We start from the raw sequence: 16,986 nt of genomic DNA on the forward strand, positions 1-16,986 counted from the left end.
TATGTGTGTGTGTATTGTCATGTATATATGAGTGCCTGCAGAGGACAGAAGAGGATATTGGATACCCTGTAGCTAGACTTACAGGCAGTTGTGAGTCATCTGACATGAGTGCTAGGAACCAAATTCAGATCCTCTGGGAAGGCAGCAACTGCTCTTAACCACTGAACCAGGGAGCCATCTCTCTAGCCCCAAAATGTTCTCTTAATAATTACAATTTCACTTTAAGGACTTCCATTTGAACAGTCATTTGCTGCCAGATACCTGACTTGCATAAAAGGATACAAGTGGCATTGATAAAAAAAAGCCGTCACAACCCACACAGATCACTCTGGAAGGACTTCCCTCCAAGCGACTTACACCGTGTTCCCCATTTCAAGTCATTATGCCTTTATTTCCTACTCCTTCCCCAGCTGGTAAGCAACTCAAAAAGAAATCCATGTCTACTGCCCCCAGGGAGAGCACAGCAGTGAGTCAGCAATCCACTTAAGAGGCTGGAATTGTACTTGTACAAGTAAATCGGATTGTAATCCTCCCAAGTTGTGTTCTCACAAGATTTATTTCAGACACCAAGCCCACCCATTCTCATCCACATATCTAGGTAAAGTGAGCCAGACCTTGGCTAGCATGTTTAAGGAACCCTTCATTTTAGTCCATGGATTTAATTTGCAGCTTAATTAGCAGCAGAATCTTAGTAAAGCTTTTAGCCTTAGTTTCCACAATTGCTAAATGAGGACACAGTGGCATTTATCTCACTATAGTGTGATTGGCAGTAAATGAAGCTTGTAGACAAAAATTCCTATAAACTACCAAGCATTATACAAAAGGTATAATGTTTGATATCTTTATTGACACAAATTCTAATTATTTTTGTTGTTGGGTTTCTGTGTGTGGCTTTGGCTGTCCTGGACTCGATTTGTAGACCAGGCTGCCCTTGAACTCCCAGAGTGCTGGGATTCCAGACTTGTGCCATCACGCCTGGCACAAATTCTAATTATTATATCACTAACAATGCAAATAACACAAACCATCCCTCCCTGCCCTGCCTGTGTCAAGGGAATCACTCCTGTAGACTCTACATAAATACAGAGTAGATCTCCAGAAGGAGAGTCCAGCAAACAGTCAATGACTTCAGGCTGCTCGCGTCATGGTTTTAGAAAACATGACACATCAATTCTGACACTTAATTTTTTCTGTGCTAACACAATGACAGGAAGTATGGGAAAGACAGATAATTATTCTCCAATAATTAAAAATGAGGTGGACACAGGGTGTCCAACCCATGTCCCCTGGACATGAAGCCCAAAGTTACTTAAAACATTGAGATTAAAAAAAAAAAAGTTTCTGTAACTCAATAATTCAGTTCTCAAGTATGAACTTTATAAATGACAGCATGTCACAATGTCAAAAGGTTGGACATGCCTGATGGGAGTCACAGAGAATTCTGACAGCCACCATCTCAGTAGTGCTATTTCCAACCCACCAATTATATGCCTAAGTGCGGTGCCAGGAGCTTTCCTTTTCCTGAGAGAGAGACTTGAGTATACCCCCTACCTCACTGGGAACCTGGGTCTGGCCTGCTGGCAGCAACACCTGCTCCCCTGGAGCCTGGACCTCTGAGGCACCAGCCACCTTCTGTAGATCTTCTGTGGTATCCTTACTTGCTGGAGATACCATCTGTGACCTCTCAGAGGAAAACAAACAAGCAAACAAAACATGTCAGTTCAAGGGGTCTTTGAAGAGGCGTAAACATTCTGGAGAAACTCTGAAATAAACAACATTCAAAAGACACCCCACCTCTCCTGGTTTCTGCACTTAGGTCCATGTCCCTTTAGCTGGTCACTGCCCAGGGCTGACTGGCTCACAGTGATGGCACAGGAACAAACAAAGCCAGTCCCAGGCTCTAGAGCCACAGTAAACACACAGCCCAGTCATCAGATGGACTCATGGTCTGGTCTTCTTTGTTTCCACGCTTTATTTATTTGCTTTAACTGACATTTTTAAAATGTGCATGTCTGTGACATACAGTGTGGTGCTGTGATACATGCAGATACTTGAAATGATCAAATGAGGTTAACATATTTACTACTTCACATACTTAGTTTCTGTATTATAAGTATATTCCTAATTTACTGCTTGTAATTTTGGGTATAAATGTATTACTAAGTCTAGTCACCATGTTAGCAGAGACTCTTGACTTTACTCCGCCAACATTCCACTCACTGTGTGCCAAACTCCTGGTAATCAACATTCTTTTCTCTCCTTTAAAAAATTATAATTGTATATATATATATATATATATATATATATATACATATATATATATACACATATATACATACATATATATATTTCTCTGTGTGTATGGGTGTGTGTGTACATGTGTACATGGGAGCACCTGTGCTCGTACAGAGGCCAGACGAGGGCATGAGATCCCTGAGAGCGTTAAGTTAAAGCATTTGCAGGATTCCTGGTTTGTTACAAGGTACTGGGAACCAAACTCTAGTCTCCATGACTGTTCAGCAAGCACTCTCAACCTCTGAGCCGTCTCCATGGCCCAGCTACTCTCTTCTTCTAAACAGAATTTTAATACACAGTCTGGACTCCTAGTTGTTTCTATGCAAAAGTCACACAGAGATGAGACTGCCTAAGCCAGAGACAGAACAGAGAGTGTGCCTGCTGATTAGTCACGAGGACATACAAGTAAGTCCTGCCAGGAGCAGGCGGGACTTTTTCTCCAGTGATGCAGCCATCCCTAAGCTGCCCACGTTCCACGTACCAATTAAACTCGGTGGCTCACCAACCTACACGTGGCTAGAACTGTTTATGTCCGTGGTGCCATACCTGGCGTGAGTAGATGGGTTTGTTCATGCCTCCCTGGGAAAAGCTCATGAAACAGGATGAGTTACGCTGCCTTCCATTTCCCCTGGCTTCAAAGAGACCAGAGAATGAGAAGAGAGCCAGGGGGTCACACAATCCCCCAGACCTTTTGAAAACCTATTGCCAATTAAAGGTAACATGAATTTTATTTTTTAAATCAGGACTTATAAAAAGCATAGTCTGGGGACCCCTGTAGTACTTAAGACCCTTCAGGGGAGTCTGACACATCAAAACCTTTTCAGAACACTACTAAAATGTCACTTTCTTTTCTGCACTTTCTGAAGTAGGCAGTGGCATTTTCCAGAGACTACATGACAGGTGACAGTACAGCAGAATGCATCAAGGTGTGGAGATGAAAATTCATTTGTCAATTGTCTTTTATTAAACCTGACATAGAGGGACTTATTCTGTCACACTGTGTGATCTTTGCTTTGAAAGGTGGTTGTTTTTCATTAAAGACATATTATTTATAGTCATATGTGGTGAGCTAATTATTGTCTTCAAATTGAGTAAACTAACAATGTTATAATTTTAGGCCTTACTTTATAATACGATTTTTTTTTTTTTAATTTGGAGGTCCTTTAAGAACCTGTTTTACTCTGTAGCTCACACTGACCCCAAATCTGTAGTGATCGTACTGCCTCACCCTTCTGAATGCTGGGATGGCAGGTGTGAGCCACCACACTCAGCTCTCGGGTGAGGACTAAAACATCCTCTGAGGTCTTCAACAGTCACTAAAAGTGTAGCTGAGAGCATCTGTTTTTAGGCTATCAATACCATTGTTTTCCTTGGTAGCATAAATGAGAAAAATCATTTTAATTTATAGATTATATCTTCTTTGAATAAACACAGCCATATTTTAGAAAACCCAAGTCCTGCCAGCCTACTTCAGAGCAACTGAGAAAAATGAGGCCTCAGAATCAGGTTTGCTTACGTCATCTGCTGTACATGGGAAATGGGTGAACTGATTTTAATTCTTAGAAACCCAGAAACTTCGGTCTATTTTTGTTTCTTGCCGCCCCTTTACTAGAGGGCAAGCTGTATGCTGAGAACTGGGTCTCACCCCTCTGTGTGCCTAGCATCTCACACCAACCCTGAATATGGGTCTCTCAGGCTCTCTGAACTCTGACCTTAGCTCCTGGATTCCCACTTTGCGCAGGTCACTTACGACAGTGACTGCTTGGCTCTTTAGCAGACCTCAGCACCTCCAGCACACTCCTGCTTGGGGGCTTTGCACCTGTCGTAAAGTGCAAACATAACAATCGTAACAACAACGCCAACAATAGTAAGCCTCCTCTGATCAACTTACTGCTCGCTTCCCTCAGCTCCTTGCTTGAGGGTCACTTTCTGACAGGTTTCCTGGATGTCCCTGTACAAAATGACTTCCCAGCTTTTTTCACTGACATAATTTGTACCACATTTTGTTGACTGCAAGACACAGCTGAAACATGGGGTATGTTGAAAGTACATTGCCAAGGCTTCCCTGCTCTTCCCTAGTATGTGGGCTTGTTTTCTGCATGCTGTCCTCACCAGGGAGTAAGATCCAATGACAACGGTACCCTAGACTGTTCTGTTCATCCTCGGTGTTTTGGGACCTAGAAGAATCCCAGGTGTATAACTGGTGTTCAAAAAATGTCTACTCAATAAATAATTGTTGCCTTCTCCAGATTATTTGTTGAAGAAATAATTGAAGGATGTGTCAGTTCCTGTTTGGGAATAAGTGTCATTTTGGATCATACTTCCATTGGTAATATTGGGGAAATTGAGACTATCAGAGTCCATCAGAATTGCTAACCTACTGTTACTATAGTGGCATCTAAAACCAACAAGTCTCTTTGCTTTTGTGTATGCTATTTTGAACAATTTTGCTTATAAAATATTTTAAGCTTTTCTTTGATGTACATATGTTTACATGTGCGTTGTCTATGTAAGTGCATGTGCGTGCTATGCAGGTGCATGTACTTGTGTGTGCTCAGAGGCCAAGAGTCAGATCACCTCCTTAATCACTCTCTGCCTGATCTTTTGAGGCAGAACGCCTCCCTGAATCTGGGATTCACATTTCAGCTGAGCTGAAAGCCAGCAAGCCCAAGTAGATCTTCCTCTCTCTGTTCCCCTTGTTTGCAGAAATTCCCAGAGTGTTGTGTCGGCCCTGGGACCTTAACTCTAGTCCTCATGACTATGGATGGAGCAAGCAAGTGCTCTTAACCATCCAGCCATCTTTCTAGCACCAATTAAAAAAGCTTTAAAGAAGGCTTGTAATAGCCCTGGGAATTTAATATTCACATTAGCATTTTATGCTTTAGAGAATTAGCAAAAGGTATTTTGGGAGAGAGAAGTTGCCAATCAGTTGATGCCAGTGATAGGCCATGTTAATTTGAAAAAAAAAAAAAATAAGTCTTCTGGCTTATGCTGCCCCAGAGCAGGAAGACTAGCCTGAAGGGTAGGAGAACATGGCCAGACAGGCAATCTCACTTAGAAAGCTAGAAAACTGAGTTATTCCCATTTCCAACAGACACAAAAGACAGGTGCTATGCTTCTGGCATCACATGCACTGGAGCTTGTTTGCTCACTAAGCTTATAAACAAAACTTTAAAATCCAATCATTTTGTCTAAGAATGATCTGTTTTTCTCAAGAAACTTACTTTTAAGAGGATAAAACTGGGCTGAAGAGATAGCTCAGAGGTTAAGAGCACTGGCTGCTCTTTAAGAGATCATGAGTTCAATTCCCAACACCCACATGGTGGCTCACAACCATCTATAGTGAGATTTGGTGCCCTCTTCGGGCATGCAGGTATACATGTAGGCAAAATACTGTATACATAATAAATACATCTTTTTTTTAAAAGAGGATAAAACAGTTCTCTGCTACAGACCCATTCTTTAGAGACCCTTCATACCAACATGTGCACAAAGAGACAGTGACAAGATGAAAAGTCCCTTGCCTTAAGGAATGTCAAGAGTATGAATTATTGTGTGTCATAAAAACCTTGAGGGGCTGGAGAGATGGTTTGGGGGTTATGAGTACTAGCTGCTCTTTCAGAAGACTCAGGTTTGGGTCCCAGAACTCACATGGTAGCTCACAGCTGTCTGTAACTCCAGTCCTAGGGGCTCCAACACCCTGTTCTAGCCTCTGTGGACTCTGGGCATGCTTATGGTACATAGACACACATGCAGGCAAAGCACTCATACACATAAAAGAGAAAGAAAGCCTTGAGACAGACTTTTGTATACAACAGCATAGCCTTTCTACGCACTTAACTTAAACATTCTATTAGTTATGATGACAAGCTATGGGAGCCTGCACCAAGTACAGAATTTACTATTTCATTTTCCTTGTTTTCACAACAAGGACAGATACCTATTTTGTTGGGGCTATAAGAATTAAACAGGTAATATATTTTAAACCACAGTATTTAGCAAAGAGAGCTATTTTATAAAACATCGTTATTTCTATTATTATTGAGACACATTCAGATAAAGCCTAGTTACTTATATTATCCCCAACTATGTTATAAATAATTTCATATGCAAAAGAAGAGCTAAATACAACTCAAGAAGTATGTGATGTTTAAAAATATCTTAACACTGGGCTGGAGAGATGACTCAGAGGCTAACAGCACTGTCTGCTCTTCCAAAGGTCCTAAGTTCAATTCCCAGCAACCACATAGCTCATAACCATCTATAATGAGATCTGGTACCCTCTTCTGGCCTGTAGGCATACATGCAGGCAAAATACTATACAAATAATATATAAATAAATCTTTAAAAAAAAAACCTTAACACCTCTTTTTATTCCCAGCCACAGTTTGTGTGGGGCATGGAGACCACAGGTTCTACCAGTCAGTACTGTAGGAACTGTACTGTATAGGAACTGAGTCACTATATTATGATGCTAACTGAAGTCAGACTTCTGTGTTCCACTAGTGATTCATGGCTTCCTCTCAGGCTAACCTCATGTATAACCTTTCCTTTCTACTATATGCATATCAGTAACAATGGGTAAATGAGATAGACAGAGAAGAAAATTAAGAATGACAACTTAGAGGTTGGAGAGATGGTTCAGCAGTTAAGAGCACTGTTGCTCTTTCATAGGAACTGTTTGGTTCCCAGTATCCAGGTCAGAGAGCTCACAACTATCTGTAACTCTAGCTCCAGGGGATGTGAGTCTCTCTTCTGGCCCCTGTACGCACTAGACATGTACATGGCACACATATATACATGAAGACACTCACACATACACATAAAATAAAAACAGATAATATAGAGGGGCTGGAGAAATGGCTCAGTGGTTAAGAGCACTGTCTGCTCTTCCAGAGGTCCTAAGTTCAACTCCCAGCAACCACATGGTGGCTCACAACCATCTATGTAAGATCTGGTGCTCTCCACTGGCATGCAGGCAAATATGCAGGCAGAACACTGTATAAGTAATAAACAAACAAATGAATAAATAAAATGATGTTGAATTTTTAAAAAATAGATAATTTAAAAAAGAATGACAACCTAAAGGTGATCATAATGTTTAACCTGAAAAAGCACATTTAGAAAACTTCAATGTACCTTATCCCCTACTTTCTCCACCACTTCCTTTATTCTCTGAGGATAAAACTCCCAGAAACATTTCATCCCCAGAAGTTACTCATCCCTACCTGCAGGGTGAGGACTGGGGTGCTGGATCAGGGGTGGAATCCAGTGGAGAGTTGACTCTGGTGTGCTCCAGATCTTCTTTCTCTAGAAAATCATGGAGAGAAATCGATCTGTTAGTGAAAACATTAGCACACACCTATAATCCTCTTCTTAGGAGGCCAAGGCAGGAAAATCAGGAGTTTAAGGCCAGTCTTAGCTACATAGGGTTTGAGGCCAGTCTGGGCTATCTGAGACCCTGTCTAAAAATGTCATTGTGTAAAGGATATCCGTATCTCATCCTAGAAAAAAAAAATACAAGGCAAAATAAACAATTTGAGAAGCTGGAAAGATGGCTCACAGGTTAGAAGCACTGGCTGCTCTTCCAGAGCACCTGGGTTTGGTTCCCAACACCCAAATGGCAGGTCACAAATATCTGTAACTCCAGTTCTAGGGCATCAATGTCTTCTCCAAGGGCATTCCACCCATTTTGTGCACTAATGTACACACAGGCATTATAACACTCATACACACAAAATAAAAACACGATCTTTTTAAAAAATCAATTAGAAATAGTTCAAAGGTCTTGGTATAAGTCCAAAAAAAAAATTGAAACTGCAAGAGGAAGTACAGGAAAACAGTTCAAGATACAAGCACAGCAGCAGTTCTCTGAAAAAGGACTCCACTGGCCTGGGGAAAACCAGCAAGAACTAACAAATGGAGCTGCAAGGAATTAAAAAGCTTCAGTACAGAAAAAAAAAAAATTCCCAGAATAAAGAGACAGCCTTCCAAGAGGGGATTAAGGTCAAGAATATATACATTAAACACACACTTAAACAAATAATTCAAATAGTACACAGGCAAATGAACAGATAGTTTTCTAAATAAAAGGTAAGCATGGCCAATAAGTAGGCAAAAAAAGAAAAAATACTCAACACCCCTAGCAATCAGGAAAATGCAAATCAAAACTACAATGAGAGCTGATTTATTTCAGGCTGGAATTGCTATCATCAAGAAAAGAAAAAACAACAAAATCTAGTGAGAGGGGTGGTGACTCATATATTGCTGGTAGGAATATGAAGCAGTGAAACCACTTTGGAGACCAGTGTGAGTCTTCAAACAACTAAAAATAGGAAGGCTGCAGTGGCTAAGAACACTTACTACAAACTGAGAAAGAAGGACTGGAGTTTGAACCTCAGCTCCCATATAACAAGCCAGGCATCCTATGATCACCTGGAATTCTGGCTCCAAGGCAGATGGAGACAGGAACACAGCTGGGGGCTTCAGCCTAGCCAAGACAATGAGAGAGAGAGCTCCATGTTCAGGGAGAGATCCAACCTCAAAAGAATAGGCAAAGCAGAACAGAAGAGAACACCTACCTCTTCTGGCCTTCCTTCACACACATTCATACACAGACATACAAATAACTGATAACAGAACTACCATAAGATTTAGATACACCACTACTGGGTAACCCACCCACAGGAATCTAAGTCAGCACATTCCACAAACACCTGCAAATATATTTACTGCAAAACTAGCCAATGAACTGGATACCCATCAGATAAATAAAGAGCTCATGACACACAATGCACATACAGTTGATTTTTCTTCTTTTTGTCATGTGTCTATGTGTGGTGTATCTGTATCCACTTGTGCACGCATGTGTGTGGACATCTTAAGTTAACATCCTCGATTGCTCCCTGCTACTTATTGAGGATTCTTAAATCATGTTTCTGGCTTACTACTTGAGACAGGTTAGTGCATTTACACAGCCCCTACTCTAAGCCCCCTGCTTAAGGTCAAAGAAACTGGAGCCCCAAGTCTACTGCCTAATACAAAATTCAACTTAACAAAGTCTGCCTCAAACACAGAGAGCTTGTCGCATCATAAAGGTGAAGACAAGAGCAAGTGTTTATGACCTAACCCAGACTCACTTCTCCATAATAGCATCTACAGTTCTTAATGTTGACTGACAATCTCATCCCTAAAAAGATGTATGGCTCCTGTCACTCCACTTTCCTCCCAATAAAGGAACTGATGAAGACCTCACCTGATGCTCCCCTTTGCGTCTCTGTGAAGAGACCATTCCACTGAGGTAACATGCTTAGGCGGGGGCTTCCTCTTAAGGTCACTCCTCCCCCTGTATCTGCTCAAATATGTGCATTACCCACTCCATCCTCCTCCCCAGGCTGCCATCTCCACTTCAGGGGGGTCTGGTTACCCACTGTTTCACTCAAAGGAAGACGCTAAGACACACAGTTCCACCCCACCACCCCTTTCCCTCCCCACTGTCTCCTAATCCTGTGGAGTTCACTAATGGCACAACTTCGAATAACACTATCCAGACAGTGGATTTTTTTTTTAACTGTAAATTTACCATGTTGGTCTAACTACATCTATCAGGCTCCCCTTAGCTTTGAAATATAAACTTTTTCTAAGTCTACTCTATTTTTGAGTTAGACTTTTGGAAAATAATAGAATTTTAAACATAAATTCAGACTTTACAGGTTCATATTATTATTCCAAATTATTTTTAATTTCACTCCTAACTCTTTGTTTGTTGTAGAATAAATAAATACAATTTATTTGTTTGTCTGTTTGTTTTATTGGTTTTTTGAGACAGGGTTTCTCTGTGTAGCTTTGGCTGTTCTAGACTCGCTTTGTAGGCTAGCCTCGAACTCAAGAGATCCACCTGCCTCTGCCTTCCAGAGTGCTGGGATTATAAGCGTGTGCCATGGTGCCCTTCTATATATTTTATTTTCTTTAAAACATTTTAATAATAATAATGTCTATTATTCACCTTAGAAAAATCAAAATACACAGATAAGCAAAATAACCACAAAGGAATACAATTAATCATAAATCTACTAAACCAAGACAACCACTGCTAACTACTTGATGCATATCATTTCAAATATGTAATCATACATATAAACAGGTTTGTATGTATTATGTGTGGGCACACACACACACGTTTGACATGCTCAGGCCTGCTACAGCCCCTTCAGTGTCTATTCTCTTTTTTTTTCTTTTTTTTTCTCTTTCTTTTTCGAGACAGGGTTTCTCTGTATAGCCCTGGCTGTCCTGGAACTCAAAGAGATCAACCTGCCTCTGCCTCTGTCTCCCAAGTGCTGGGATTTATTCCTAAAAAACAAGCATCAAATGTTAGTGACTAATTTTCATGAACTTGTTTTGTGATCAATTTATAAAAGGTACATAATCGTATTTTTAAATGGCTGTATCTTTCATCTAATGGCTTTGGCAAGTATTCACGTTCAGTATCTAAAAGTGTCTAATTTCACTAATTCACCAGGAAAATGTTTTTTCCTAGTCTAGCACTCAGTATGTGCACTAGTGGGAATTCTACCAAAAAAAAAAAAGATTCCCCTCATGCACTATGTGGCTACCTTGGGAGACTCACAAAGAAAGACAGAGCTAGGTGTGCTGACACATACAGGAAGCTGGGGATCTTGAACTCAAGGCCAGCCTGGGCATCACAGTAAGACACAACATAAACAATGATAAAAAATAATCAGAGGGAAAGAAACAGAGGAGGACAAAGGGTTAATTCCAACTGGCAAAATATGTATGATAGCTCCTTAAAGGTGGCTCCTGTGTATCCCTTTAACAGAGCCCATCATTCATGCTTACAACTTAAGTTCCTGGCTCATCTTACCAAAGCCCTGCTCAGACATGGCGCCAGCCACTACTCTAATGAGCACCAGTTCTTTTTCATGGGCTGTGACACCATTAGGACAGGAGCGTGTGCTGCTGGCTGAAGAATGAGTTCAGTTCCCCTTCCCCCATCTTCTTTATCACCTGTTCTTTTTGTCCTTCAGCCTGTGGACATGAGCAAGGAGGCCCTTGCTGGATGTGACCTTGGATTTCCCAGACTCTAGAACTGCAAGAGATAAAGCTCTGTTCACTATAAATCATCCAATCTCAGGAAGACAGAATGCTTGCCTAGCGTGAAGGGCCAAGATTCAATCCCTAGCATTGCAAAGGGAGGGGGCATGTTGGGGGAACTGAGGATACAGCTCAATGGTAGAGTCCTTGCCTTGTTTGCCTGAACTGGGTTAAATTTTCAATGCTGAAAAAAATAAGAGTCTAAAATTATGCAGTCTTGTTACAGCAGCACAAAATGGACTAAGACATACAGGAAGACATGCACATTATGTTTATCAGAGCCACACCTCAGATGTACACAGGCTGGAGGTAAAAGGGCGAGAAAGGATAGATAGCCCATGCAGATGGTAGACGAGAGAGCACAGGTGGCTAGACTTGTAGCAAATAAATGATTCAGCTAGATAGTGGGGTACTCCTGCTTTCAACATGTGGGAGGCTGAGGACTCTTGTACATTCAACACCAGCCTGGATCATAACAGCAAGACCTTGTCATATCTCAAAAGCCCACAAGACCCCATACAAAACCAAAAATCAATCAAATAAATACACACATATGCATACACATATCAAACCAAAAGGTGTCACAAGAGACAACCAAAGCTATTATTTAATGATACAGGGGTCAATCATTCACGAGAACATACTAAGTCAGAAGGCTGAGGCAGGAGAGTCAAGAATTTGAGGCTAGACTAAGCTTCATAGGGTGACCCTGTCTCAATAAGCCACAAAACCAAAATAAAGTAACAATATTTCAAGAGCTTAATATTATTTCACCAGTGTTTTAAAACAGTTGATTATGGGCATACATATTCCTGGTCATGGGCATCAGTGTTATTTCTAACCTTTCATTCCATTAATATTACAAATGGTGGAGGTTGGAGAGATGGCTCAGAGGGTCAAGAACACTGGCTGTTCTTCCAGAGGTCCTGAGTTCAATTCCCAGCTACCACATGGTGGTTCACAACCATCTATAATGAGATCTGATGCCCTCTTCTGGTATGCAGGTGCACATGCAGACAGAACACTGTATAAATAATAAATTAATCTTTAAAAAAATTAAAAACTGTGCCAAAATGCTTATGTATATTTCACATTTTTGCCAAGTGTCTGTCATTTTTGGCGAGGATCACCTATCATTTTTTTTTCATAGCAACAATCAGTGAATGCCTGTTTTCCCACAATTCAACAGCAAGAGTAAAATTTGCAGTGTAAAATGAGGAGTTATCTAGATTAGGTTAGTATCTGAGCTAGACTGGAAAGGATTAGGAAAGGATTATCTTGATTGTGTTAACTGGAGAAAACTCATTCTAAAAATAAATGGCACCATTCCCCAGACTTGAGCCATGGACTGGAAGCTACCTGAGCATTCATCACCCTGTTTCCAGGCTCTGGATGCAACTTAACCACTTGAACAGCACCTCAAGCTTCTGCCACCACAACTTCCTCCCCATGGTGATCTGAATGGCCCCATAGACTCATATGCTTGAATGCTTGGCCCATAGTTAGTGGACCTGTTTGGGAAGGATTAGGAGGTGTGGCCTTGTTAGAGGAAGTGTGTCACTAGGGGTGGGCTTTTATGTTTCCAAAGACTTATGCCATTTCCAGCTACCTACACACACCCTCTCTTTCTCTGTCTCTTGCTATTGGGTCAGATGCAAGCTCTCAGCTACTACTCTCGTGCCATGCCTGCTACCATGCTCCACAACATTATAGTCATGGCCTCAACCTCTCAAACTGTAAGCAAGGCCTCAGTTAAATGCTTTCTTTTATAGGCTGTCTTGGTCACGGTGTCTCTTCACAGCAATAGGAAAGTAACTAAGAGACTCACCATGACAGACCATATAATACCCTTGAACTGTGAGCAAAAATAAATTCTTTCTTCCATAAGTTGCTTTTGTCAGGGTGTCATCACAGCAACAAGACAAGTAATTAATATATTACTTCTAATTGGTCTTTATTTTTATTAAGTTAGAGAAGATATACATGCATCTATCCATACATCTTTTATTTTACTTCCCTATAAGCAGTCCCAAGAAATAAAATTACTTGTCATAAGGTCTGCCTATCCTGACTTTCATGCCCACTATCCAATTTCTCCCCAGGTTTCACTTCTGCTAGCAGTAAGTAGATGTGACTGTTTTCCATATCATAATGGAAAATAATCTTTACCAATCTGCTAAAGAGATCATGATGACACACTACTATTTTAACTTACAATCTTTTGATAATTTATACCATGAAAATAAACCCTTAATGCATGTAAAATACTTTGCTTTACTTATTTAAAAAATCAGTTCATACCATGTACACCATTAGCCTATCTTTTCACTCAGTAATGGTAGTGACCCTTTTGTGTATGTGTGCATTATATGTGTAGGTGTTCCAATGTGTGCAAATGGATGCATGCAGGTGCATGTATATGCGTGTGCATGGAAGACAGAAGTCAACCTCAAGTATCTTCCTCAATCACTCCACCTTTATACTCTATTTTTGTGATAGGGTCTCACTAAGCACTACTAAATGACCTATAACTTGCTATGTAGACCAGGATGGCCTCGAACTCATAGAGATCTGACTGCCTCTGCCTCCCAGGTGCTGGGATTAAACATGTCCACCACCACACTGAGCTCTCTACATACATTCATACATTCATACATACATACATACATACATACACATGTGTGTGCATATATATACATATACATACATGTATATATTTAAAGTGTGTGATATGTATATGTGTATGACATGTGAGTGCAGGCATGTGCACCACAAAAGAGTCAGTTTTTGCCCTCCACCTTGTTTTGAGGTAGGGTCTCTCTTGATATTTCTTGTCGTAATACTGGCTACTCCAGATTAGCTGGTAATTCTCCCATCTTTGCTACCTGTCTCACCACAGAACTTCTGGGATATTAGATATGCGTCACCACATCCAGCTTTTTACATGAGTTCTGGAGATTCTGTCATCAGGCTTATGGTGAGCCATTTCTCTGGCTTCTACCTTACTTTTTGAGACACGCTCTTACCAGAGTCCACCAATTTGGCTGGACTGATTGGCCAACAAATCCCAGGGAGCCCTCTGTCTGTTTCCTTGGCACTGGGGTTACAGGCGCACATTGTCATACCTGGCTCTTGACATGGTGTCAGGAACCTGAACTCACACCCCTCATGCTTACATAGCAGGCATTTCACTAAGTGATCCCATCTGCCCTGCTCTTTCATCCACTTAGAAGAGGGCATGGAGTCTGTCCTTCAGTCACCACTCTGCTAAACATTTTCTACAATACACAGGAGTCACATAAAAAAATTAATTAAAAGAATTGAGTTAATAATGACTACCTGGATTCAATAGATCTTTACCAGGCCCTGCTACGTGCCAGATACTGTGTTCCATGCTGTGAGGGAAGTTAAATGTGTACCTTCAAAGACTCAGTCTCCTAGAGAAAGGAAGCTGGAAAGCAGGTAATGGTAAAAACATGACACCATCTAGATAGAATTAACTAAATGATCACAGAAACACTGAACAAAGGGGACAGTTGTCAAAGGCTTCCTGAAAGAGACAACAATTACAATCTTAATGAATAAGTAAGGCCCGGCCAGGTCAGACGAAAAGGACTCTGGAGACAAAGAAAATTGAATAAGCAAAAGTGCGTGCGTAGGCACAAGTAGGCATGTACACACGTGCATGTGTGCGAGCATGCACACACACACACACACACACACACACACAACAAACTTCAGCAGGTAACTGAGACACAGGGTTGGAGTATAACTCAGTGATTATCTGCCTAGCATGTGTCAGGCCCTGGGTTCAACACCCACCCACCCACCTAGCCATCCAAAAATCTTGAGAAAACAAACTGCATTAATTTCACTCAGTTCTTCCTAAGTTCCTGAAGAGTGGTGAAATTTGTATGTTTGGTTACCATTTTATGGCAGCCTGCAGTAGGAATGGACACCCGATGTGATAGAAGGCTTCTGAAGAAGGCCACAGAAGATATAGGATCTAACTAGTAAAGATGGTTGAGACAGACTACAGAGGACACAATTAGGCAACAACTAGGTGGCCAAAATTTGGTTTTGGTATGCCAATGCTGACTTCTAAGCACCATTTATTTTCTTTCCTAATGGCTGAAAAACTACCTGTATGATAGCTCCTAGAGCCAGGCTAAGAATTTATATCTAGTTTAATAGTATAAATCTGAAGTTCCCTGGCTTCCCATGTAAAATAAATGGTAGGTATGTCTATGTCTGCCCTTAGCAGCCCTCAGTGGTGGCAGAAATTTTATCTGCAGGTCCCTCATTTGGCAGCCTTTTGGCTTTTAAATACCCAACCATCTCCCTGCAGGAGACTGGCTGTTTCATACACAATAAAGAGGGAAATAAAAGACCTTCAACCCCCAGTACCAGAAAGTCAGGAGACAGGCACAGAGCCTGTATCTCTTGCCTGGGACCTGAAACAGGACTGGCATATGAGCAGAGTTGTGGCAGCAGCTAAAGCACTTGCCACTGATGTCTGGCCTCTGGAGCCTCACCTCTTCTTTACAGTGATTTAGTAAGTCTTCTTTATCCTTCTAATAGATGCTTTCCGCTTATGGCAATCCGAATTAGCGTCTGTTGCTTAAAACAAGAAATCTGACAAAAATCCCTAGTTAGGAATCCTCTGCATTCGGATTTTAAACTTGGAAGCACCCTCAGCATGATTGTTCTTACTATTCTAGCAAAGACCTGCTAACTTGTTGCTCTTTTCTGAGTCAACATCAACCACCGTGGCATCTGTTTATACAAGGCTGCCAAATCACATGAGAGCCATTTGTGAGGCCCCTAGACAAGTTCCATATTAACATCAGTGATCACTGATCATAGATCACCACTAACATTCGTAACAGTGAATTCTTGGAATATTGTGAGAATTACTAGAATGTAGCCACAATAAGAAGTGAGCATATACTGTTAGGAAAGCGGTGCTGACACACTGGTACACAATAATCACAGATTTCAATTTGTAAAAGATGCCATTATCTGCGAAGTGTAATGAAGTGGAGCATGATAAAATAAGGTAAGTTTTATTACTGTTTAGGATCCAGCTATTTTGCAAAGGAAGCCTTTCCATACTTGACATATTTTAAAGCCTTTGGAGCCTTTCATTTATATGTACACTCTAAAGCCAATCCATCAATTTCCAACCCTGAAGAAAACACCAAAACTCTTCTGGGACTATTCTTGGCATTCATTGCATTTCATACATAAGCAACCTGGAAATAAATGACATTTTTATAATCTTAGTTTTCCACTCTATAAATCTGGAGCATGCTTCCATTTACTTATATGATATATAAAAGAAAGGGAGACTGACTCATCTAGCCAGGCTGGCCTCAAATTCACTACATAGCCAAGGCTCTTTATTTACATAGATACCCTTTATTTCCTCTCAATAACACGTATGCTCTGAATAAGATTTTTTTTTATAGGTACTTAAGCTAGTCACTCTATGGTAACTGCTATGGCCTGAATATGGCTTATGTCTCCGTAAAGGTTCATTCATAAGGGACTTGCACCCCAGAGTGAAGATGCCAGAAG

At 40.9% G+C, this 16,986-nt stretch overlaps 1 protein-coding gene across 1 annotated transcript in view; it reads right to left on the reverse strand.

Annotated features, from left to right (window-relative positions):
* Tmed8 (transmembrane p24 trafficking protein family member 8) overlaps positions 1 to 16,986 on the reverse strand; it is a 34,009-nt gene that overhangs the window by 8,976 nt on the left and 8,047 nt on the right. The window contains exons 2-3 of the mRNA XM_021653211.2: positions 7,524 to 7,605; positions 1,552 to 1,681 (exon numbers count right to left, since the gene is read on the reverse strand). Of these exons, the coding sequence (XP_021508886.1) occupies positions 1,552 to 1,681; positions 7,524 to 7,605 (212 nt within the window). The remainder of the gene's footprint in view (positions 1 to 1,551; positions 1,682 to 7,523; positions 7,606 to 16,986) is intronic.

The sequence above is a fragment of the Meriones unguiculatus genome, chromosome 7 (assembly GCF_030254825.1).
Source record: "Meriones unguiculatus strain TT.TT164.6M chromosome 7, Bangor_MerUng_6.1, whole genome shotgun sequence".
Taxonomy (NCBI): domain Eukaryota; kingdom Metazoa; phylum Chordata; class Mammalia; order Rodentia; family Muridae; genus Meriones; species Meriones unguiculatus.